This window comes from Plectrocnemia conspersa, unplaced genomic scaffold (assembly GCF_051122295.1).
Source record: "Plectrocnemia conspersa isolate PC_06_02 unplaced genomic scaffold, ASM5112229v1 ptg000010l, whole genome shotgun sequence".
NCBI lineage: Eukaryota > Metazoa > Arthropoda > Insecta > Trichoptera > Polycentropodidae > Plectrocnemia > Plectrocnemia conspersa.
Genome location: NW_028277174.1, coordinates 10,998,754 through 11,025,439, shown reverse-complemented (window position 1 = coordinate 11,025,439; position 26,686 = coordinate 10,998,754). Strand labels below are relative to the sequence as shown.

General features: G+C 28.9%; 1 protein-coding gene across 1 annotated transcript in view; it reads left to right on the top strand.

The window, feature by feature from the left end:
* Window positions 1-1,432: 1,432 nt before the first annotated feature.
* The window catches only part of LOC148230610 (lysosomal alpha-glucosidase-like), a 43,480-nt gene continuing 18,226 nt past the window's right edge, over window positions 1,433-26,686 (top strand). The window contains exons 1-4 of the mRNA XM_088194648.1: window positions 1,433-1,511; window positions 1,980-2,066; window positions 2,128-3,142; window positions 7,700-7,892. Of these exons, the coding sequence (XP_088050774.1) occupies window positions 1,982-2,066; window positions 2,128-3,142; window positions 7,700-7,892 (1,293 nt within the window). The 5' untranslated portion in view covers window positions 1,433-1,511; window positions 1,980-1,981. The remainder of the gene's footprint in view (window positions 1,512-1,979; window positions 2,067-2,127; window positions 3,143-7,699; window positions 7,893-26,686) is intronic.

Here is a 26,686-nt window from a genome sequence, read left to right as displayed (position 1 = left end):
TTTAGTGATATAATGAATAAGAATATAGTCAAAATTTTGATTAAATACATTGAAATGAAATGATATTTAATTATATTTTTATATTTTGTTCCTAGTTTGGAGACGTTCTTGCCATACATATGTGACAAATTAATTTGTGTTCAAAAATAATAACATTTAATATAAAATATCAATAATATTCAAGATAAATTCGTTTTTTATTATTTAAAAAAAATCCTCCTATATTGTTTTTCGGTTTGGAATGTGTTGTTTTCAACATATCGTATTGTATTATGTGTTTCATTATAATAAAATGAACATATCATTGTTTTTCCTTGAAGAAAGACTTGGAATTGTTTTATCTTTGATAAAAATATTATAATACATGCGTATACTTCAATGAATCAAACAATGAAATTTTGAAGCATGGTGCTTATTGATAATGAAAAATTGCGAAATCAAATCACATATGAAACACTGTATTTTTTTCACTTATTACTCAGATTTTTTTAGATAGGTATATTGGTTAGAGATATATCTTAGTTATAAAAATCAAGAAACTTATCTAATTTTGTTGTTTGATTTTTGAAAAAAAAAATACTTTTGTAGAAATACTCTTTCTCTCTTAGCAAATAGTTAATAGTGTAAATTAGTAATAAAATTTTTAAAATAGTATTGTTAAAGTTATTTTTTCCAATTATATGATAAAAAGACGTTGTCATTTTAAATGTGTTTTTGTGTTTTGTAAAACATTCTAGTCTTTTTTCGTTACTGACGCGTATCAATAGAACGTCCAAGACGCTTTGTGTAAATTTGGATGTAAACTATAACAATCTGTCCATTTGTTAATTAATTAGTGTGAACATTATTAATAATTAAGGTTAGACGTTAGATAATGCTTAAGCTATTGAAATTTATAACCACACAACTGTTGACGATAGGAAGGCGTACGAGTCCGATATACTTTTTGTAAAAGAAAATGATGATGAACTTTATTTTTTATTGAATAACATTATGGAAAATCTTTATTGTAACGTTGAAATTTGTAACAGGTAAAGTTTATATGAGAGCGTTGATCGTTGTCCTGTATGCTTTCACAATGAATCAAAAATGTACAAGTTAAATTATGATATGCAAAGGACAGTGTATTATGAAGGCTGCTAGTAATTTGAAAATGTAATGAGGATACATTACAATAGTTATTAATTTTTAATATACACATTTTTCCAAATAAAAATATATTTTCTGTGAGATGCTTTCTAGTGAATAAACCGATACAAAACACATTTGATTTTTATTTCATTTGTTTCATTTGTTTAATTTGTTTATTTCATATGTTTATAAGAATTTTAAGTGGATCTTTATTTTATCTATTTTGTATAAAATACTAATTCTTATCTAATCGTTGTGATTAAGAATTATCTCCAAGATTAATGTAATGTATCTAGTAATTGTTTTGTGTTCGCTATGAGTAATTGTGGATGTTGGTTCAATAGTGAATTTCAATTGTGGATTTAGTACATAAGGCTCAAGTAAGTTCGTATTAATAATTGTGCAGTTAAATATATAATCTATAAAGTGATTGATATTGTTCATAAATATAATTAAATTGCATGGCTTAATTATTTTTGCGTGACCTTGAGATATGGCTAATTTTACAAATCCTGATGATGTCATCAACATCTCTGTAAAATTAGCTCTAAAATGGTTTTGATAGATGTTTAGCCATATACATATGTTAAATTGAACGAAATCATATTATAAAATATATTTTAGTGTGTCATATGTCTTAACTTTTATCTATTTTTAAAACATGTTTTTGCTCTACATTTCTAAATTAAAAAGGACTAGATGTTACACCTATTGATGAAATTTATATACATAGATATTTAATCTGAATTTGATTTTTAATTTTCAATTGCATTTTAAATGTTTAATAAATTGAATAAACTTGTTTTTAAGATGTATCTTTTGTTATAAACAAATTTAAATTATTATAGAAATGTTGAAGCACGCGGACGAGAATGAAAATGGTATACAAGAGGTGAAACTAGAATCGCCGGAATATTATGAAAGTTTATCTAAAAGTGAGTATACTATTTAATATTATGTAAATGCACATGTTTTAAAATAAAAATATATTTATAGATGTAGCTTGGTATCATAAACTGCTGTTAAATAAATGGCTCAAAGTTAGCATTGTACTATTCATCCTTGCTGTTGTCACCCCCACGCTGATGTTCTACTTTATGGTTGAAATGAAATACATAAAAGCCACAGTTTCCGATGGCCATTCTATTGGAACTTGTTCACATGACAGCTTGAACAGGATGCAATGTGGACCGCCTGATATAACAATAAAAGAATGTGAAATACATTGCTGCTACGACAAGTCGACGAGTTCATGTTTTCATAGAATACCGTCCAGGTACTCTTACATAAGTGAATCTCACTCTTGGTTTAGCTTTAAGCGTTTAAGATCTACAATGGGAGGTACTATTTTAAAGAAGAACGACGAGACAAGCATGACTATGAAAAACAGGCAAAAATATACGCCGTTCAGGGACGTCGAGAGTGTACCACAACTTGAATTTAAAATTCAAGATGTATCTACCACATATACCAAATTTGCGCTTTACGACGTTCAAACAAACTTTACTTTGAAAGAAAACTTAATAACCGATAAAATGTTCTATACGACTTTATATTACCCTGAATTTTACTTTGAAATTTTTTCGTCTAATGAAAATATAACTAGGCCACTCTTATCGACTGCTCGTGGACCGCTTATAGCCGGAGATGGAATTTGGGAATGGTCGTTTTACCTATCCGACGATTATCTATTTGGATTGGATCAAGTTGTGTTAAAGCGCAATACTTCAAAGATATTCTACAACAATGGAAATGATTCGGCGTCTGTTCCTTTCATCATGGCACACAAGAATGGTTCTTTTCATGCTATTTACATTGAACAGCACGGTCCCATGGTGTTCAATATTACGCCGGCTGGAATAGTCAATGTGAAAAGTTTCACAGGCGGTAATTGGTTTGTACACTTCTTTTATGGTGCAAGTCCGGCTGATGTTATTAAAGATTTTAGGAAAAATGTGGGTCAACAACAGATGTCTCTACCATATTGGGCATTGGGAGCACATTTTTGTAGGTATGTATTTAATTAATTATAATTTATTCTTACACATTATAGTTATTTATAGTTTTAGCTAAATATTTAGTATAAAAGCTGATAAATAATAAAGCAATCAATACAAATATATTAAATAAAAAAATCAACAGATGTCAGGAATTAAAATTTTTAGTTCAGAATATTAAATAATACTATATTCTCAGGAGTCAGTGGACAAAAACAAACACTCGTAGAATTCATTTAAATTCTGAGATTAGAGTTAAATTAAAACAAATATTAAAAAAATAATTAAACATATAATTTTAATAAATAAAAATAACATGTATAGCATGTTAGGGATGGTAATAAATAGAATACATGTATATTATAACCATAACAGTAATTGTGATATAAAAAAATCTTTAATAATTTCCCGTTTATTAAATCATGATAATCAACAGTATTTTAAATTTAAAAGTCCATAGCTTAGGAAAAAAATATTATCAGTGTTCGTAGTAGACAGTTTTATGTTTATAAAATAGCGTAAAAGGGGCGATACGATAACAATCTCGACAACCGTACTTCTAGAACAACTATCAAATACTGCCCTGTGTTCTTACATATCCCTCTCGGTAAGCAACCAATCACAAGCCAGAAATTTAAGAGCACGTGTTGATCAATGTTAGTGTACACTGACTCTTGAAAATAAAAATACTATACGTATTCTGCGTAGCATAAGCTCTTTTAGCAGATATTGAAGGTGCTAAGTTTTTATCCCTTATTTTTATACATATATCAAATTTAGTGAACTAGCTGTCACGCATTTTTTTTAGAAAGTCATGTTTTTTATAATATTCATTACTAACAAATTTGCCGCATTTTTTTAATTACGTATAATCTCTCTAATTATATTACAGCTCCAAAGATAGGGTTTCACTCAGAGTATTGGATTTTGTAGCTTTACCAGGTTAATGTGGGAAGCTGCTGATTCCTCGGTCTTTTATCTCTCAGTCGATGTTCCGCGTGGCTCCGCTTGGAGCGAGATCGGACGAACTCCCGTGTTTCTAAATCGGGAGTATCCTGTGACATTTCTTAATGAAAGTTCTTGACGGAAATACATTTCTAATAGAAGTTTCTGATGTATATTATCTACGATAGAATGGGAAAGTTATATTGTTTTATCTACTCTATCTACTACTTTTATTCTAGCTATTCTTTCTTCTATATTCTGGACTTTAGACCAATTGCGACGATTTGTGTGTGGAAATAGATTGATTATATTTTATAAGAACGCGCACCAGTCGCAATTATAATAACTGGAGATTCAGTAATGCTAATAATAAGGAGGATGCATTTACCTACTCCATCCAAATCTTCAATCGGCACGAACGTTGGCGTACCGAATATACTTATTCGACAAGTCATTAAAATTTACGACTTGCCATTTGATTTATTACACTTTTAACAAGTCTTTTCTCACGGTCGGTGATTTTGATAAAAATGTTTCTATAGTACTGTCTATGATCGGTCATATGAAATGTTTCAAGGTTGAGTGAAACATTTCTACTTCCATTGATAAAAATAGTCCAGATTGATTATTTTATTTTCGTTTTTTGAATGAAATTATTATAAAATATCATATACTCTGCTTCCGTCTTGAATCAGTGCATTAGTCAGACAATCGAAAGTAGCAAGAGTAAAGGACCTCCCCTAATTCCAAAATAGTATATAAGCACGAGCATTGTGTACTAAGTTCACTTTAATCAGGAATACACTACCGATCAGGACTTCTAATCACTTCGTTTCCGAATTAGAACACACGAGTATTTTCATAGGCTTATGTAAAAATAAATATAGCATATTATTTATTAGTATTTATGGAATTGTTTAATGAAGTAAACTGTTAAACGCCCGGTGGTGAAGTAGTGATAAAGTAATATAAATATATTAAGGGAAATATCGAACTACCCGGCACAGTAGCAACTCGATAAATATTGTTTTTTATTTTTGCCACACGCGTAAAAAAATTTCGCCATCACTGTTTTTGTAATAATATTGCAAAAAATGTCTAACCTATTATTGAAATTCAGGCAAACGACAAAATAAACATTTTATTTTTATATCTCGCCTACGAAGAATATATCGATATCTTTGTCATTTGACCATTGGCAAAGTTTCGCTCGCGAGCCGGATGCGGCTCTTGTGACTAAAACTATAATATTTTATATATTTTTATATTCTACTTACTTTTTAAAGTTAAAGTTTGCGCTATGCAGTCAAATAAACTACTACGCTGTGCTGGTTCTTGGAAGACGCGTTTATTTTAAAGTTAAAATAACAAAAGTTTATAAATTATTTTTACTTATAATAGTTGAAAATCGAGCCGTAAAAATTTGTGATATGTTTACATATTTTGTAGATACTCATCTTGGTGCTTCAATTTGTAAACTTGGCTAGACCAGACCTTACGATTAAAAGTACTTCAATGGTGTCATCTGTGTCAATTCGGCGTTAACTCCACTGGATGCGAATTCAGAGTTGAACGCTCGTATATTTTCAAGTTAAAAGCGATTTTACTAGAAATTACAATGAAAATTTCGAACGGATGTGGGAGTGATATTTAAAATTTTAAGTAACTGGATTATGGGAATGCTGAATAAGCACATTCAACCGTCTTTATTTTGTGTTTGTATAGACACGGTCCGTTTTGGCTAGATCTATTTAAAATGTGTATTTGTAATGGACCCTAATCCGCTTTAATATCAACCCTGTTGAGTTTTTATTACGCGGTGTGACAAATAGTTTTTCTTAGCAAGCTACAAATATTTATACCAAATAATTTATAGTACGCTTTAACAAATATTTTCCAAAAAATTGGTTTCACGTTCAAATGGCGTTGATCAACAATTCTCTACTTCATTGACTCATTAACCGATCTTTAGTCATATGGGATGGAACTGGAATCTCTGTATTTATTTGGTACTATCAAATTATAATATTTTATTATGTGCATTTGTCCTGGGTTGCATAAATCCGGCAACAATAGTTTTAATGACTCTTCTACTGAATTATTGGTAAACGCTAAATTATTTAAAATGAAAAACCGTTTCAGAATATTTCCATTGCGAAGCTAAATATATCGCATTTTTATTTAAAAATACAATTATTCAAGAATATGTTTTTATAGCTCTTGAAAAAAACAAATCGTTGTATATTGTGTATCGTGTATTTATTGTAAATCTTCCGTTGTAATATGACAAGCATTTAGCTCAATTCGTTACAACTAAGTCAACACAATCAACAGCCACTAAATAAGTAGTGAGACACCAGAGAAAAATCAAGGTCTGTGAATCAGTGATGTTACTAATTATAAACTGTTATATTAGCTTACAATGCACGACCCAGCTCGCTTTTATATTAATTAAATATCGCATTATATTTTAATCATCAGTTCCGATCTCCCGCTCTAAATGGGATTCGGACCCAAGTCTTTCAGGTATTAGTTACCAACGTAAACCACTGGTTTATCGTGCTGGTAATCTCCTGTTTATCATGTCACAAAAGCTTACTAACCCTTGACGATAACAATGAGCTATGTCTTTATTTGCATTATCGAATTGCATATTTTTTGGGCAATATTGAACTTTGAAAACGACGTTTTTATTGGGTTTCATAACAAATTGCGCACATGGCAAATTCTAAATGTCATAAATCGGCCGACTAGGCGTTTACTGCCATGTCATAAAAATGGGCAAATCTTTTTTAAGTTAGAGGTAAAAGTAATATTGTTTGATGGAATTTATATAAATAAATGGGTAAAACGATGATAGGATGATCTTATAGCGTTATCATTAATGTTGATATGATTATTAGATTATTATTTGTTTATATGATTATTTAAATAATGCTTATAATGTTATACGTTAAGAAATTAAATAGTGTTATTTTTTAAAAGCAATAGTATTTTATAAATTTTAATGAATAATGTTATTACTTTCTATTGATTTTAAATAAGTAATTTATTATTAAAAAAATAATTAAAATATTTTAATGTATGCTTAAAACATTATTTCTTAACAAAAGTAATTCTGTCTCAAGTAGATTTGTGTCAAATTTATAAATATACCGCATATTATAAAGTACATCTTAGGAAATTGTTAAATAATTTATAAAAAGATAAAATTGAAAAGTTCAAAAGTTCAATGAAAATTTATAATTAAAGCTTTTTAAGAGTTGAAAAAATATCGGAATATTATTTATTTAAATATTTCTAAGAATTACTTCATTCAATAGTATATTTTTATCTTTGTGAATATCATAAACGTTATAAATTATTATACTTAATTCGATATTAAGTTATTTTAAAATTTCTATACAATACTTATTTTTCAATAGTACTTAACATTTAAATTCTTAAGACATGATTAATATTAGGGGCAAACTATTTTTTCTTTATCTTTTAAAATTTAATTAATCATATTAAAATTTTAGTACTCGAGACAGGATTATTATTACAAAACAGGCGTTTAATTTAACGCTAAATTTGCTAGTTTCACGTTTCGCCGGAGACTCACTATAAATTATATTGCTTTTCAGGACACAGTTGAGAAATTACGACTACATCAAGTTCATGAATGACGCTGAAAAAGCTCAGATGCCTTACGATTCAGATTGTGTAGACGACGAACTATTTAAATTTGCCAACATAAACAATACCGAAGGATTGGAAGAAATCGGCGAATTGCTCAGCAACAACTCCAAACACTTCATGCCTTCGATCAGACCCCAGGTGAGGTGCTAAATATGTAGTTATTCGCTAATTTATTGACGTGACAAATGCTGGAAACAGATTCGGTTAAATGCCGTATTGATCCAAAAGCCGCAGACCCTCGCGTGTATAATGGACGAGTACGTATACGTTGTCGAGAAATATTCCTGAGTGTGATGATAAAATGAATCGCGGTTAGCTAAAGGAGCATAGAAACACTAGAGAGGATAATGTTTCCGGATCGCTGAGAAGATTAAAGTGTCGTATCCGTGATGACAAGATAGTTTTAGAATATTTCGAAACTGTATTTAGTCATCTTTATGGTTAGGGAAGTGTTTAATGGGAAAAGCTCTGGTTTGTATTGCCTGTATTTAATGATAAAATATTGATTTTCGTGACCATTTATTTCATTTTACTAAACTGAATTTTTGCATAGCAATTGATTGAAAGTGAAAGTTCCGCAATTTAAATCAACCGTGACAATATTCCATAAAAACACCAACAACACGTAATTTTAACTGACATTTTAATAGCGGTGATAAAATCGATTGTATAGTAATGTAAACATGGAAAAACCATAAATATCAGACATACACCTATAAGGTAGTGAGGCAAAATTACGCACTTTGATTTTTGTCCCATTTATCACCCTTGTGAAAAAGTCAGAATCTTAAAATTTATGCCTTAATAACAAACTCTCTTCTTGTAAATTCACTAGGGATTTTATTTTTATTATGAATAAATTTCATCTAATATACTACAAAAAGTGGGTATATCCCAGCGTAAAAATTTGTACGATGTACGTATTATATATAACGTAATATACAAATAAATATACAAGGCTAGTCAAAACGATTTTATGCCGTTTCCGCTAGGATCCGTGGGATATGGCAGAGATTATTAAGTCTCAATTGCAATAACGTTGTGTATTTAATATGGCCGTGGACGTGAAGCCTTGGGCAGACATCATCCGAATAGGAGTTCCGGCATTCTATAGGTATTATTTGATATACAAAAATGTCCCTCTAGTAAGCTAAAACAACAAAGGTCTGATGAAATAAAATATGAAAAAAATCGTTAACTAGAAACACGCAAAACTCTGACTTTCGGGTCAGGGGGTTTATATTTTTTTGAGATTGTTAAAAATTAAGAAATGTTTTCTGTGGGTGCGTCCTTAGTCTCCAAGCGTTTCTGTAACGGGCTCAAATGGTTTCACTCTGGATTCTAGACGTCGAGCAAGGAATGCAAAGAGAGAAGCGGTGGTTTCTGCGATCTGAAGTTGGGTCGACCTCCTGACTAAAGTCCAAGTTAGAGAGCTTTAAAAGTTCAGATGCCTTGATTTCCGAAGTGGAAGTTCAATAGTATATAAGAAGTGCATAGACAAAGTTTTAAAAAAAAGTAAAACTTGCTTACCCGAGTTTCCGTGTTTATATCCATGGTCTCCTCCATTAAGATGATTATTTTCCGCCCATTTTCAATGCGACGATTAATTACAAAAGAGTGGCAATTTTTTATGAAATATATTGCTGTTGACTGTTAAAGCTGAGTAGGAACGACTGTTTTAATAGAAAGCTCGAATGCACGCGTTATTTTTTTCTCAATGCAACGTATCTTATAATATTTTCCGATTTATGATATGTACTTTGTGACTGAATATCTTAAAAGGTTTCTCACAGTGGTGTTGCATTTTCACATATCTTCTTAGACGGTTAAAACACTTTATCATAAGCTTGATCTTTTTATATGATTTAATTATAAATATAAGAGTGGTTCAATTAATGAACTTGCCACCACAACATAAAAATTCAGCCATTATAAGCTGCGAGACATATGCTTTGAAATAATATTATTACCCTCGCATCGAATGGCATTGTTGACGTATTTGTTTTATCTTAGTCATTATTGGTTGGCAGCCCACAAATGGCAATCTGGAAGTTACGCTTTCAATAAGCGATGGCATGAAAGCAGAGCTAAACAATAAATTTGCATTCTATCACATTCGTTCAAGCTTCGTTCCTAGACCAGTATAAAGGACTTACATCTCCACTTACTCATAAGCGAGCATCTATCACTCACAAGTCGTAGTTTCCTAGTTGTTCCGAAGACCAGGTTCAACTCTTGAAGATTCATAGTGATTGCTTGAGTGGATCAGATTCAGGCGCTTACGTTGAGATACATTCCTTTTCGATCGCTCGCGTGTTGAGTGACGAGAGTGAGCGAGAAGAAGTGGGTGTGCGGAACGCATGTAACGCACGCCTTTATCTCTCACTCATTCTCGTCACTTAACACGCGAGTGAGCGAAAAGTAATGTATCTTACCGTACGCGCCTGATCAGATCATATGTATGAAGTAAAAGTGTCTGCTATTACAATATAATCTTATAAATTGTCGTCTGGCTTGATTCAGCGTAAATTGTGCTTAGAGGCAAGTTCGGATATTCTATGTAACTTCAAATATATAACAAGTCAGAAGAAAAGCATTTTGAACGAAAGTTATGAATTATGACAACGTTCTAGTTTATATAGTTTTAAGAAAGGGGAGGAGATCAACGTCCCTACTATTTTTTCCATAATAATATTTGTTTTTGTCTATATTAACAGACTTTCTGGCTCATTGGAGCAGGCGGATTTTGTTCTGAATATTTTTTCTGCCAACAGTGGTCACAATCTAGAATGATTGACATTTTTTTGGGTTCGGTTTAACAGTTTTAGCATCTTTGTTTGATATTTAATCCTGCATTATTAATCCTGTCAATAGTATCTATATTAATTTGAAAGACACAGATCCATTGATTTAATGATTTTTATTTCAACACAACGATTGTGGATGGTCCTGACCTGACAATGTCTTATAAATATTTCTTGCAATAAACATATAATTTTACAGTAAAACAAATTTTTATTTACATAAAAAAAAATACTTATTTTTACAATTGTCATAAATGAAATCGTCTATTCCTGCTTCATGCTATTACTCTTAGATTTTTGTACAGTCTCTACCTCAAATAATGGATGTATATTGGAATTCATATAACTTGCTATAATATTTTGACCGCAAAACGTTCTTTTCACTTAATTGGTCATGTAGTTTATTTATTATATGCATTTTTATTTATTTCATAAGACAGAGGCAACCTGATTTACATAGATATACTGCTAAGTCAGCAATCGAGATGATACTTGATAATTTTTATTAATGATTAATCTTGACAGTTTCTTAGGAATCATGAAACACATTTATCAAGATAGAATTATTCACTATTTAGTTTGTACATATATGTAACATTGTACAATATATAGATTCTTAATACATCTCTTTTTGAAACGCTATTTGCTCAAACCGAATGTAACTGAATCTGATACCTTGTGTATTGACTTAATGTTCATGGAAACTGTTATATTTGTAATAGGCACTTTTACCCTACTCTTATATATGGCATGCGACGAAAATGTCATTAGAGCTTTATTAAATATGGAAAGCTGTTATTAGTTCTAATACTAATGATAATATTTTAACCTAATGGACAAGCAATGCGCTTCATTTTGCTGATGAGAAAACTTTAGATGGCTTTTTATAATGGTGTCATAAAGGAAAGTCATTCTGTTATTCGGACAGTGTTATTTATTCAGGAGTTTTTATTTGATTCAGTAAGCAATCAAATCATTTATGTATTTAAATGCAAAACTACAACAATGTACTGGTAAACCTTTGTACATGTATAAAATCAATGTCCAAGTAATAATTTGGTCCACCCCTTTTATGAGTCCGAAATTCTGTAAATATTGACTGTGATATAACTTTTAAGAAATAATGTTTGTTTGATGATATTTGTTATTCATTGATATATAAAGGCGCGTGCTGGTGTGCTACCATAAATAATTACTTAAAATACAAACATTTCTGATTATTAATTAGGCATAAATCAACATTAGAGCAATTTCAAAAATTAAAAAAAGTACATCTTAAATACATAAATTTAATTTAATGTAAATAATAAAATTGATAAAAAAACAGATACTTAAGCAAACGGATGATTTTTAATAAAGAGCCAGATATATAATTAAAAGTGCCTTATAATTATGTTATACAAGATGGTTCCGGAATATATTTATCTTTTAAATATATAATATTTTTGAGTTTGCTTATTTTTATTTATTAAACTATAGAATGTTTGATGACACTTTATTACATAATTATTAAACAATTATATTTTTATCAGGGCAATATATTATCTTTTGATAAATTGTCAAGAGTAAATGTTTGCAATTCTCGTTGTAACAATGAAAATATAATAAGTAAAATAAATTCATTTTAATAAACTAACAAGTAATTTATAGACCAGCCTGTATGTATTATCTTAAAATCGTAATATTTCACTAATAAAAATATATATAATTTTAAAATTTTAATTTATAAATAATTTATTATCTTCAAAATAGATTGTAGCTAACTGATAAAGCTCTGGTTTAATTTCCGGAAGATAGATTAAACACTTTAATTTAATCCTGAATAATACATATATAATGATCCAATATAACTGTTTTTGTATTCATAATTGTTTATATATCAGAGAGTATTAAAAAAAATATATAAAATCAGATACATTTTTTATTATTATGTAATATTGATAAATTTGTTTTGTCAATTTTGTTTAAATTGACACAGTAATCATTTTGGGCGTGTTACTTTTATGGGTGCACAAAGTATTTATGAATAACACGCGCTTTGTTTATTCACGAAGCCAGATAAATGAAAATGAGAAATGTTGCAATATATATTGTGTTATATTTTAGGAAACGTTTAGTTGACACGTGTTACTGGCAACTGAAAACGTGATAAAAAGAACGTGATAAAGAGGAACTTAATCCTTTATAAAATAAAGTTTTATATTATATTTTAATAATAACTATTTACATATTTTAGTTTTCAACGCTGTATGTATGATTTATAATTATTTGTTTATTTTATTTTATATATTTTAAATCTGATCATCATGACTAGCCAGGTTTCCCCAATGCGTTATAATGGCTATTGAACAAACAATAATAAATATTAAAAAAACAGTTATAATGCCCAGCTAAAATAGAGCAATTAATGTTTTTCCACACAAATATGTTAAAATTATAGAATGCTTGGTTTTTATTTGCTACTTTATATACAATTCCAATTATTTTGTTGTTATTACTTTTTCGCGAGTTTTAAAAGTATTGTTTTAAATCTTCCTTTTGTAGATTTCAGAAATAATTTTTAGCGCTGCTGTGTGTGCAGCAGATTCTCTGTTGTCGATTTTTTTTTCGAAGTAAGCAAAATTGTAGTTTCTTATCTTTCGCATAATATATGATTGTTGACCCATTCTTTGGGAATTTTCATTCCCATCATCGTTTAGTTCTAAAAGTTGCAACATCTCTGCAGGGTGTGCAGCCAAGTTTCATTTTTTGTGTGTTCAACCATTCATTTTTTTGATATAATGACCAGCAATCCAACCATTTTGAGTTCTGCCTTGCTGCTCAAGATCAGCTTGAGAGATTTCAAATCATCAATTTTCACCAATATTACTATCGTTTCTGTTATTGTTTTGAATTTTTTTTAAACGGGTCAGCGGTTGATAAAGTAACCGGAATGTTCCTTTATTTTTGTACTTACATTTTCAGGTTTTAAGGTTAAACTTTTACACTTTAAAATAATAAAAAAAAAATTATGACGTCATACAACGTAAAAATAAAGAAATAAAATGCTTCGCAGATTGTAAATCGCTACGCATTTTATTCAGTAACAATTGATTTTGAAACAGTAAAAATGCTGTAAAAAATTATTCCGGAACGCTGTTCCACCGCGTTACAAAAAAAGCTCTGGATCGATGAGGATTTCTTTTTCATTGCTTAAATTGCTATCTATGTTTGCTGCAAATGGATCTATTATCCAAATATTACCATGCCTGGGATCATTGATCTTTGAGTAATTACGGCCCAAAGATTTTGCGAGTGACTGTTTTGCTGTTGAACAATGGTTAATCCATGCAGGTTTCATATATTAAGCAAAATTTTAAAACATTCCTATGCCAATCGCGTTTGCCACTTGAATATTTTCTTTTGCAAAGCAGTTCGTAGTGAGTCCTTAAATTACCCTTGCAAAGATATATTTAGTTCTGAAAAATTAGTTAGAAAAAATATCTGCTAGGTATGCAAGTTTGGCTACCCACTTATCGTCACATAAAAGTACTTGAAATTTCTGATTATTTTGTTGTTGGAAAAATAATTTGCCATTTTCGCGTTGGACGAACAGTTGGGTAGTATTTTACCCCTCAACACGTTTTTCACCTTAGCGTGAAGTAGTTGAGTAAATTTGGAACCAATTTCTTTACAAAGTCTTTCTAACAATCGAAAATTGAGCTCCTCAAATATTATAATGATAAATATTAAGTACTTCCAAAATCTCGGAGCTAGTTGTTCTACTTGGCAAGTTAGGCGAACATAATAGCTTTTCCTGTATTCTCTTTCGCATTCAATCCTCACAAAACAAAGTAGAAGTGTATTTTTACTAACGTCTGTTGATATGTCAAGTTGAATAGAATACAATTGCGAGTTCTTCACAGTTTTTATAACTTGATTTATTTTTTATTGTTCACCATCTGAAGTACTATATTCAACAGTTATTTTTGTTAAAGCAAATATTTGTTTTGGCATATTTTCACTCAATCTTTGAAAATACTCTGACTGGGTGACTTTCGTACATCTTCAAAAATTAGAAAGCGATGAAGTTTTAAGTGACAAATTTAAAATTATTTAAAGGGGAGCAAAGAGATTAATCGGATAGCCCTTCAATATAAAGTCAGGAATGAAGTCCGCTACTAACAATGCGATTTGAGCTGTTCAAAACTGTACTTCATGTCTAAAATGTCAATTTCCTTTATGGCCAAATTAGACGACCAGCTAGATCGTGAAGTCAGATTGTCTACATTGCGATCGGGAGCTGAGTATGGTTCGTCATAGACGGAATAAAAATACTCTGCAAAAGCATCAGTGATATCTTTATAGCCATCGGTTTTTCCATTGCGATGGGTCATTGTCGGCGCTGATTATGCGTACTCCAAAAGCTTCCGGGATCACTGATAAGATAATTTTCACATTCTATAAAGTAATGATGTGTATTAATATAAAGACTTCGCAAAGCGGTGTATATCAGCTGTCTGTAACGAGTTTTAGACGTGTCTAATAGTAACCCGGAAATAGTATAGAAAGTCGATAAAAGCGACGGTGAAGTAACGAGACATATTTAACTTAAATTTCGTACAATCTGTTTAAATGTGAACTTATGATGTAATCTAATCTCAAGGCTTTGACGTTACAAATATTGTTATCTGTATGACCAATGCGCAATCCAATTTAGAATTGGAAATGTTCCTTAATGTCGTCGATTCACCAAAGTGCATTGTTCTTGTCACTTATGGGTTACAAAAAAGCTTTTATAATGTACGTAAATTACGCTGCTTTGATACAAATTTGTATTCAAGCAGATGTCTTTCTTTTGAGTACCATGGTACAATGCTACAGTGTTTCTTTGTAAAATAATATCCGTTTGTCACTCGCATCTTACTAAATTAATGTTTGAGAAACTGAATATTCTAGACTTTTTATTTCCTTTCATTGATTCGTAACAATGCAGTTTTAGGTAAAAAAAGAAAAATAATATTCATTAGACTTATTGTTGAGAGATAATAGAGGAGATATATTTATTTTAATTTTTCGTGTATTTGCTCAAGTTGAAAAATCTCGTACGACTCAGAGGCGTCAAATAAAAAATATTTTTTTTTAAATTCAGTTTTATTTAAAAAATTATATTTATGAACTAATATACATACATATTGTATATTTCGTTATGATTCAGTAAACGATGAAGTCTTAATTGAAAGATTGAAAATATTTCGAAGCGGAGCTGTGCAATATACATATAGTATATTAAATATTAATTAAAAAATCAAATTGCTAGACGAAGGTTTCATGAAAATAAAATTTCAATTATAAATATAAACTCTCAGAGAGAATAAAACATATAAAAAATGTAGCTCAATGCTAATTTTAGATTATTAATCAATTTATAAGCACTGTTCTCAATTTATAAGAATAATTCATCATTAGCAAATTAATATTAGGAAAAATATATTTATAAAAAAATAAAATATTTTTTGATTTAAAAAAATAATATATTGTGATTGAAATTTATTTTTAAGGATATTTTTATTCTTATTTTTTTGTATCTACTAATCTTTTGTAAATGTTTATCGCACTTTTTACAAATTAAAAATCTTATATACATGATTGAAATTAAAAATTAAAAATATACTGTGTTTTTTAAAATTATTTTTTGCAATATCGTTTTATCTAATTTATTAGGCATATATAATGTTGTTGCATAATATCAGAAGTGGGGTATTAATGCAAAAAATCAATTCATTGCCTGTTAATAATTATTCAATTAATAAATAATTATTGGTAAATAATAATTATCTTAATTACCAATAATTACTTTCATAATCGTTATAAAAAATTGGAACATATGCATATTATTTTTTACTGTGTATGCACATGATGAATTTTCGTATTTATTTATTTTGAGAGGCAGGGACGTCATTTGACTATACAATTTTTTATTATTAAACATTTGTGGCATTTGTTAAAATACAAGATAATGAGACACTTCTCAAATTCACTGCGTCTCATTAAATTATGTAAACTTAAAACGCTGAAAACACAAACATTTTGTATCATAGAAAGCATAAATCTAATGTTCAATTAAAACATATTTGATTTTACTGAAAAAAAAAATCATCCGCGGTGCATTTAAAAAAAATGTAACAACACAGTACATAATCAGTTAAAAACATGGATGATCTTTAAGATGATGAAGGGTTATAATTTTATATAATAATTTACAAATTGTTTAAGTTTTGCTCCACCCTAGAAAAAGCTGAAATGACAGCATTTTCCATATTAGGCCCTCACTGATTAGTAATTCGCACAAAAGTTTTCTATGCATATTTTATAAAATTTAAAATGTTTAACGATTCTGCAAGTAATTAATAATTAATTAAAATAATTAGTATTTAATTAAATAATAATTTACAGGCTATAAATTATTTTTTTGCACTAATTGGTTAAATAAATAAGTATCGGTAAAAACAGAGAAAAAATTACGAATGTATTCGAATTATTCATCCATTTTTTCACGCATCATATTCCATGACTCATGTCATTTATAATTATAACGCTTTTCAACAAAATAAGTCGTTATTCTTTTTTTCATGTAACGATCTCGTTTAGTATATTTTTATTTTTTATTTCACAGGCTTTATTGTAGGATAATGGCGAATCCATGCTAAAAGCAATAAGTAGTATACATGCAAGGAGAAAGAGACTCTGGTTTAGTTGCGTGTTTCTGTTTTTATTTGCCGATATTTCATATTCGCGTTTTTACTTTATTTTGAGTAAACATTTATTAATGCTTGAAACAAAAATTAGGGGAAGGGCAAAAAATTAATATAATTTCACTGGATTCGCAAATACTAAATCAGACGAAATTAATGAGCAAAATGATTGTTTCCGTTACGCGTCCGAAATAAGTTAAAACGGTTCAGTGGATATAGTAGTTAAAATAAGTTTAGACCGAAAACTTGAAGAAAACGAATGATAACTGTATAGGAATACTGGGTTTTTATTTAAAGTATATGTTTGATTATGTATAATTATTGTTTGTAGAAAGTTAAACAAAATAAGTAATTAAAATATATTAAGTATAGGTTTTACCTAAATACGTACAACCATTTATGTAAAGCCTATTTTTATATTCCGAAACCTTAGCAAAATATTTCACATTCGAGATATGTATACATGTAAAAATAGGCTTTACATTTATGTATTTTTATTCTTATGTGTAAATCCCTTATCATTTTTCTATTAATATTTCATTCAATTATAAGGAAAAAACATTATTTCGGTGAGGCTGTATATGGTAAAAAATACACAAAAATAAAAAGAGGTGCAATTTACTAGCTTAATTCAAATATCACTAAGCAGAGCTAACCTATTTTACTTTGCATCTAATTTACACCAAATATAAAAAAAGTCAATGTTTCTAAATTGCCAAATATTTTTTAGTTTTATGATTCGCTCGTGTAGGTTATAAGGTTAAAGTTCCCCTCTTACCTTTGATTATTCATACTATTGAACGTTTTATGTGTTAATTATAATAAGTAATTAGTTTGCATTCGTGTACATCTAAATTGTATTCAATTTAACATGAGTGTTTTTATGTCTATGATAAAATTAACGAGTTCAAGATCGGTTACGTTTACGTGCTTGCAAATTGTTCATTATCTCTTTTACCAGAGATTCTTTTGATGTCGTAAATGATTCTTCGAAGATTTTATTTTTCTCGCTTCTCTCTTTCCGAATATTCATCGTAAAAGGGATTATTTTCCAGCCACGTACATACGTATTTTTTTTCCAGTCCTAGGGAATTTATTCTTGTATATACATACACATGTATGTGTACCTTCAATATACCATAATTTGCTATTAATTGATGGGAAATAATACTACGCCGTGAATGCGTATGTATTAAAGTAAAATATGTATCGATTTGTATAAAATATATATCATTATGCATATTATGTATGAGAGTTGAAGTTGAAATTTCATAGTAAAATTAACGTTGAATATTTTATATGTATGCATACATAAAATCAGTACAACGTTATGTACATTTATTAATATGTAGGAAAACGTTTAATAATTTAATTATTATATACACACTAACATTTTTTGCGCTGGATTACTATAAAAAAATATTTTTCCAAGAAATATTAATAACTTTATTAAGTAGACGTTTTATTTTTCGATTGGGACTTTGTGAGGCTTATTATATGATTTATTTTCAATATGTACCTAATAGATTATAGTATAAAATAATTTATTTACAGATTGTATATTTACAAAGCAGCAATTAGAATCAGAATTGCTTTTTAATATATATATATTCATAATCAGCATCATAGCAATTATAATGTAATTAATAAAAACTCTTAATATTTTCAACGATACGTGATATTATTTTGGTCATCGTATAATTAAGGAGCTTTATGTACAAAAGCTTCCCCGCAATGTTTATTAAAGAGATTTAAGCATTTCACGCCACAAAAGGTAAAGGTGAATAATAAATTTATCAGGATCGTAATAATCCACGCTGTGTGTGATACACCTGGCTATAATTATTTAGCCTACATGAATACTTTTTATCAAATTCATAGCTATTCTTAACATTTAAATATTTTATATAAATATAACAATGAAAGTTAAAAGTTTTTAATATCACAATTTTCGGGCGTGTTATGCATATTAACAACAATTTAATTTTCATAAATAAAGCAGCAGCGTAAAACTGAGATTTTGCATTCCATAAGTAATATAGCAATGAAAAAATATGGGCTCAATAAAAGTCGCGAAATGTGGCGTCATGTATTATAGAAAGAAAAAGTTAGGGGAAGAGTAATGAACTCCTTCGCATTGGGATTATTTTAAAGCAGGGCTGTCAAACTTGAATCTTTTTTTCTGATGATTTAGATTTAACGCTTCGCGTGTTCGATTTACAAGTGTGCTATATCTCAAGACGGTTAATGTAAAAAGAGTCATGGATAATGCATAGGCTTTGTGTGAAAGCCGAAGTGATTGGGGGGGGAAGTATTGAATTACATAGCTTTATAAACATAAGCTTTTTTTGTATATATTTTTAATATAGTGCGAAAAAATATTGTACATATTTTTTTTATATGGAAGCTAAACAAATTATGAGGAATGTTTCATCTAAACTCAAATTACATATTTTTCACAGTACTAATAAAACAAACAGTCTGAAGAATCAGGTTTAAAATTAAGTTTGCTAAGAAAAGTCAAGCGAGGGAATATTATATGAAAGTACGTTTCGTTTGGGCTTGTTTGTGTATATATTTTATTTAACGAAATGTGCGAGATGTCAGTTATTTGAGGTCTCTCAAGATTGTTAAAATTTGTATCCTTTCTTCTGGAAATTTAAAGCGAATGCTTTCTTTGAATGCGCCGATGAAAGAAGTCGCACGAAACAAAAAACAATCTTGTTATGAATGCATGTCTGTATAAAAAATAAAATAAAATTTGCTCATCAATTATGTATAAACAGACTAGATGCTAAGGTTGATATATAACATAAATATTATATTTATTGTGAGTTCTGAGACAGATTTAAAATTTATTTAAAACGACTTAAAATACTGGTTGAAGTCATAAACATATGTTTATACATTTAACTTTTTATCTGTTATTTTTAGACATTTTAAAATAATTAAATTAAATTAAAAATTGACTGTTCTCTACCTTGGACACTATAAATATAAAAACACCTTTTTTATGGCAGTTCTTATCTATTTGGATATAAGGTTCTGTTTGATCTTCGTAAGATATTTCCATTTTATTTTTACTTATTATATTATGCATTCTATATATATTATCTTTCGTATTTATTCTATCCCTTATTTTTTCTTTGAAGTTTTTTAGCATATTGTTATTCATATAGCAATAAAAAGCAAAGTTAAATATTTTAATCGCATTAAAAATTTAATTGAATAACAAAGCAGTCAGTTGTTAAGATAATAAGGAATACTAGCAGTTAAGTTTCTGTTTAATTTATGTATTCATGAATTCCATAATGCACAATTCGCTTTGCGGCATATTAACGTTAATTTCATGCAAAGTCTAACCATTCATTGGGGAATTTACCAAATAAGCCAAAAGCATATTGCAGTCTCACTGTGGACATATGTACTTAATTAAATTTTAACTTGAAAATAATCAAAATATTGCTTGTTTGACTTTGTTAAAGGAAAGCAATTTCATAAACGAAACTAATTCGCAAGTCTCGAACTTTAGATCTCTGCTTTTCATATTGTACGTGTTACAATAATAATAAAACTTTGATATTTACTGAAATGTTATGAATATTTAGCGTTAATCTAATTTTCTACATAATATTCCGTAAAACTTATTCCGTTCGTCTTGTTTAAATATTTGTTTGTTTAATGCATTCTTTCTTCTTATTCATAAAACATTTCCTTATTCGTTGAGTTTGGTGCTTAAACAACAGCGGAGGGTATAAATTTTCTTGGGAATCAGATAAGTGTATTAGTTTCCAATTGCTTTCTACTCTAGATTTGTTGCTGGAGAACATTTAAATAGAAACATCTCCGCTTGTTATTTATTTATATAATATAAAAACAAATATGTTAGAGTACATGACACACTTAATAAATCTGACTATTGTGATCTAACAGGTTTCCACAATGCGTCACAATGGTCAAAAAAATATTAAAAATACATTGAGATAGTGGGAATAATCTGATTGCGAATGGACTCGAGAAAATTACATAGTATTCCACTTTTCAATATTAAAGAGCGGTTGGCAAAAGTATCTAAATAACTGTAGAGGGAAGGATCTAAAATCTTAACAATTTTAAATCATCCGTGTACAGAAGAAAACTTAAATTTCTAATGTTTATTTAAAAGCTGCATCGATTTATGGAGAGTTTGTTGTAGGGTTTTTGTATATATTATACTTCCAAAAGTCTGACGGTTTTTAATTCTGGGTGTGCTTATATCGCGTTTTGGGTTAATTTATAAGCGTCTTTGTAATTAATAGCTCAAATAACTTATTTTGATTTCGCTAATTAGAACAAGGACCTCATTTTTAGTATCAAGAAGATTTAATATCTACTACACTAGAAGTGCCCCCAATTAGATGTTGTATATTGTACCACAAAAATAATTCTGTTAATTTATTAAAAAAATACAGTTAGTTGATTTTCAAGACATATATTATAATTTATATTTATTTACATACATACATTATTGATAGCAATAAATAATACATTCTTAAAAATTATTCTTAGGCGTATAATATATTGGGCGCATTTTATAGCAGTCCATGAATATTCATCAGTAAATATTATTTTTTATGCTTAATAAATATAAAAACCTCATCTATTTAAATTAGTTTTTGTACCATCTGTAAATTATTCATAAGGCACTATACTAGCAAAGCATATTATTATTGTATAAAAATCACATCATTGTGAATAATCACAAAATTAATTATTATTTTATCATATACGTAGGAGTGTGCTTATCTTAGAAGTTAGTAATACTATACGATGAAATATGTGACATATAATCTCTATTATATAATTCCCCTAGCTAGGAAACCGCAGCGATTATATTATAAGCGTACATAGAAATATTCAGAAATGAAAATTAAAATAATTTTCTTAAACATATCTCATAATAGAGATATCCTAAAACGTTTTGTCCATGAAAGCATTTTGCGATCAAAGGTTGCGTAACGAACAGTGGCAAAAATTGAATAGGCTGTAATCTTGTAAGACTGTGATTCACTGTATATTATATAACATTTTTGCGAGTTTCACAGAATTGTCTGCGACTAGATTTTGCTTAAAATAAGCGTAGGGAGAGATGATAATAACGTTAGCTCTGGAAGTCAGTGAATTTTCAAGGGTTATGCGGTGCGTGAAAGAAGTTTATATAATATATATAATATATTTTAAAATATTTCATTCTTATTTCAGAGAATGCTTTCAGCGCATGGTTTTGATAAATTGGAAAAATTTCTGCGTTATATTACGCTTACGTGGTAATTTTTTATGTAAAATTTACCGCAAGTGTTTTTATTATTATTATATATTATTTCATTATTCCTTTTTATATTTTTACGATTATAAATTCTATATATATTATAAAAAGCAATATATTAGTATCGTTACTTGAGCTGTACATGGGTGGATATTATAAAAAATAAGAAATAGATGACACTTGAACTACATTTATAAAATTGTAATATATAGACGTAAGTGTCAATTTGTAACACATGTGCCTTAAAGTCTTCAATCATTTTATGATTTATTCATATAATAAAATTTAAGCACGTCTAGCTGTAAATCCAGTATAAAATCCATTACAAATGGCTGACATGAGAATAAATCAATAATGACATATATTATTTAATCTGGTATACATATATTGAATTAGACAAAAATATTTTTTAATTATTTATAACCACTTGTTTAATTGCTTCTGAGATGTTTTCTTATTCTTGTTTCATTATGAGTTTAACGTTACTATTACGGATACATTGCTATTTTTATCTGTTAAATTATTTGTTTTGTACAATTTGTATTTTTAATGTTCTATTATAATAGAAGGCTTATTAATGACACATAGTAATACTAAAAATAGAATTACAGTTACCGAGTAATTTAACAAAAAAGCCTCGTGTACTAAAATATTTAGCCATTGAAATGGAGTAAAAGTTTTTATATAATATATAAACCACTTTAGAAAATTTATTTTTATTAACTATATCTCGTGAATAATGCTTTAAATGCTTTAGATCTTTTTTAATATTATTAGAAAACACTAATTAATATTTTTAATAGTGAAAATAATTAATGTTCATAAAATCACTTATACGAGTACGTATATGTAAAGTTTGTGTGGACATCAAAATTATTAAAGGCATAATGTTGATGACAATAGACCAGCATTAAACTTCTTTGGTGGTTTATCTACTTTTTACGTCTAATTTTTCGATTGCTCTTTGGGTTCTGGTTAGTAATGACGAATCATTGGTTACAAATTGACACCAAAGTCATTTTTATTACGATTAATCGTGGCTTAACAATCATTTGAATTGTTTATATTGTTTTTAGTCAACATTTGCGGCACAAATCTTGACGATTTTTTTAACATGCCCAAATTTTTAGTTAAATCAAAAAACACAGTTTATTAGCATTATGTTTAAAACTCAACATTTATAAAATAACTAGAGCTACATGCATATACTTTTACAGGCCATTTTTAATGAATGTTCTGCTTCTTCTAAATTCATAAATTTACTTTGCCAGTGCAGCATAAGCACAAAAAAGGTTTTCTTAAACCAAACATTCAATAACCGCAAAAATTTTTAATTAATTGCTTTCATAAAAATAGATAAAAACCATTAATTCAAGCTGCTATCATAAATAAACTAAGAGACATTAGTGCTAAAATTTTTACCATTTATATAGTTGAGCTTCGCATAATTAAATTATTTTTTTAAGATTTTTATATATATTTAATTTTATAGTGCTCTTACGATTTCAGCTCCCATGTAGTTTTATTTACTAAATTTTATAGCAAAATAATCAGTGACTTATTGATGATGCGATTTAAGTTTTTTTTTGCGTAAGAATCTCGGTTTGTAAGACATTCCTTTCTAATTCCTTTTTTCCCAGGGAATACCAATTTTGGTCAAATATAATTACGTATTAACTCATTTTATATGGCATCATTAAGGATTATATACGATCGGAAAAGAGAAAGAAATTAATATTTTCTCAATTCCTTGTGCAATCTGGATGACCCGGAATGAAACTGGATTTTGCTTTTTTTAATATCGCATTAGACCTTCTAGCAGTTTTTACATTAATCTGGGAACATTTTATGCAGACTGCTAAAACGCCGTTTTTTTCAAATAAAAGGGTAATTAGTTATGAAGACTGTTTAAACAGAATTCTCACAAACTGATTTGATGATATAAATACATATGTTTCGAAAATCTTGAAAAATATTATTAAAAAAATATATTTTCAAGGTTATAATTTTATTACGGTTTATCACGTTATACTATGATATTAACATTTACCGACTATGACAACATAGCCTTGAAAATTACTTAAGCACTTTATGTTTACCAAAATTATATTATAAAATAATATATTCAGTACGTTTTTTTTACTATATAGTATTATATATGTATGTATATTCTAGCAGAGAGGGTTACGATGTTTAAAAAGTCATGGTTCCAAAAACGATAGGGTCTTGCGGTAGAAGTTTGGCAAGTCATATCACGTAGATATTCCATTAGCGACAATGGATTATCTCCTTTCGATTCCGGGCAGTATCGGGTGACAATCGTGTAGGTTCAATGAAATACTTTGGCATTGTTGACATCGAGGTGAGCTGGTCACACGACCCAAGCAATAAAATGTTCCTAAATTATGGGGATTTTTGATGTGCGTTTAATGAGGGCGGTATAAAAGGGTCGGTTTTTGAAAATTTACACTACTAAAACTGGAAAGGTCATTCAGAGTATATGTATGTGGGCATATCTGACAAAGACCACACTCGGAAAATTTTTGTTTGACATTCGTTCAGAGTTGTTCGTTGTTTTAAAATACTTTATTTTTACGGTGAATGACGTGGAATTTAAAAAATATACATTTTTAGAATTTATTAGAAATTTATGTAAGTGTATGTGTGTTTTTCTTCTTTATCTTTCCTTATTTTTATTAAAACAAAAATAAGAAAATACACAAACACAATTTTTAAAGAAGAGCAAAAATAATAAAAAACAATAATCATTTAATTATCTTTTTTAAGCCAATTAAGAATTTTTACGGCAAACATTACATAATGTTACATAAATATTTTACCAATAAATCAGTACAAAATTAACTATATATTTCTATACTTATTCAATGATTCCCCAAGCTTTGGGTATATCACCAAGAACATTTTTAATGTGGTAGAGGTGTGTCTTTTATAAACATTTATAAAAAGACACATATATAGAAAAAATGTTGATACCGTCAGACGTTGGAGTTCAAGTGAAAGAGTTTTAGATGACGTGTCAAGTTGTATTATTGTCGGCTGTGATTTCATAGAGCAGCTCAGATCTTTCGTGATAATTTCGGGACGATCCGCTTGTGTATATGTCGATGCAGTCTCTTGGCTCGTCTCCGCAGCTGTGACTTATCTAATGCTGGGTTGAAACAGCTCTAGTGAATCACATATAATATTTACAAGGCAACTGAATCGCTTCTTGGACACATCCCTAAATATATGTACGCCTAAAAGAAACAGTGTAGATGGACACATCAAAGAACAACAGTTACAATTGAAAAGTATAATGTACTGTCTAGCGTGCGTCCTTTCCAAACAAATATTAGTACTTATAAATGATTAACGTTTTAGCATCTCGCCGCATCTCTATTACTCTCTCACTCACCCCACGTTGAGTGAGAGAGTAATAGAGATGCGGCGTTTTTCTATACAGCTGTTAGGTTCGTGTGTAACGTTTGCGAGACTTAAGATGCGTGTATGGCATGTCTTTTGATTGGTATGTAGCACGAGTCTTTCCTGCTATTGAAGTGGATATACTATGTGTTGTCTGGCTTTCAAGAATAATTGATCTCTATTTTCGTTTAGTCCATTGCAATATGATAGGCATTAGTCTAATGTGTAAACACAATTAACAACTAGTAAGAGGGCAGTGAGACACCAGACTGAAATCAAAGTATGTAAATAAGTGTAATTTATTTTAATAATTGTTAACTATTATCGCAACTAGCAATAAATAAATGTCATTACGAACGACCTAGCTCGATTTTATTTCTATTAATAAGAAAATTTCTGTATTCTCGATATTAAGAAAATCTGTGATGAGCAATTGTAATTGTAATTATATAAAAGTCACTAAATCTCATATCCCATTTTTTATAAATAAAAATGGAACTAGTGTCTTTGGATTATTAGTCAAGCACTTTACTGACTACGTCACTTTGTTATTCTGGTATTACAATGTCTTTCATTAATATAATTTTACCCACGTAATTACCAAAATCAAAGAACACAACCGAATTGTTTTAACATAGGCATTTTTGTTTTAACTAGAAATGTAAT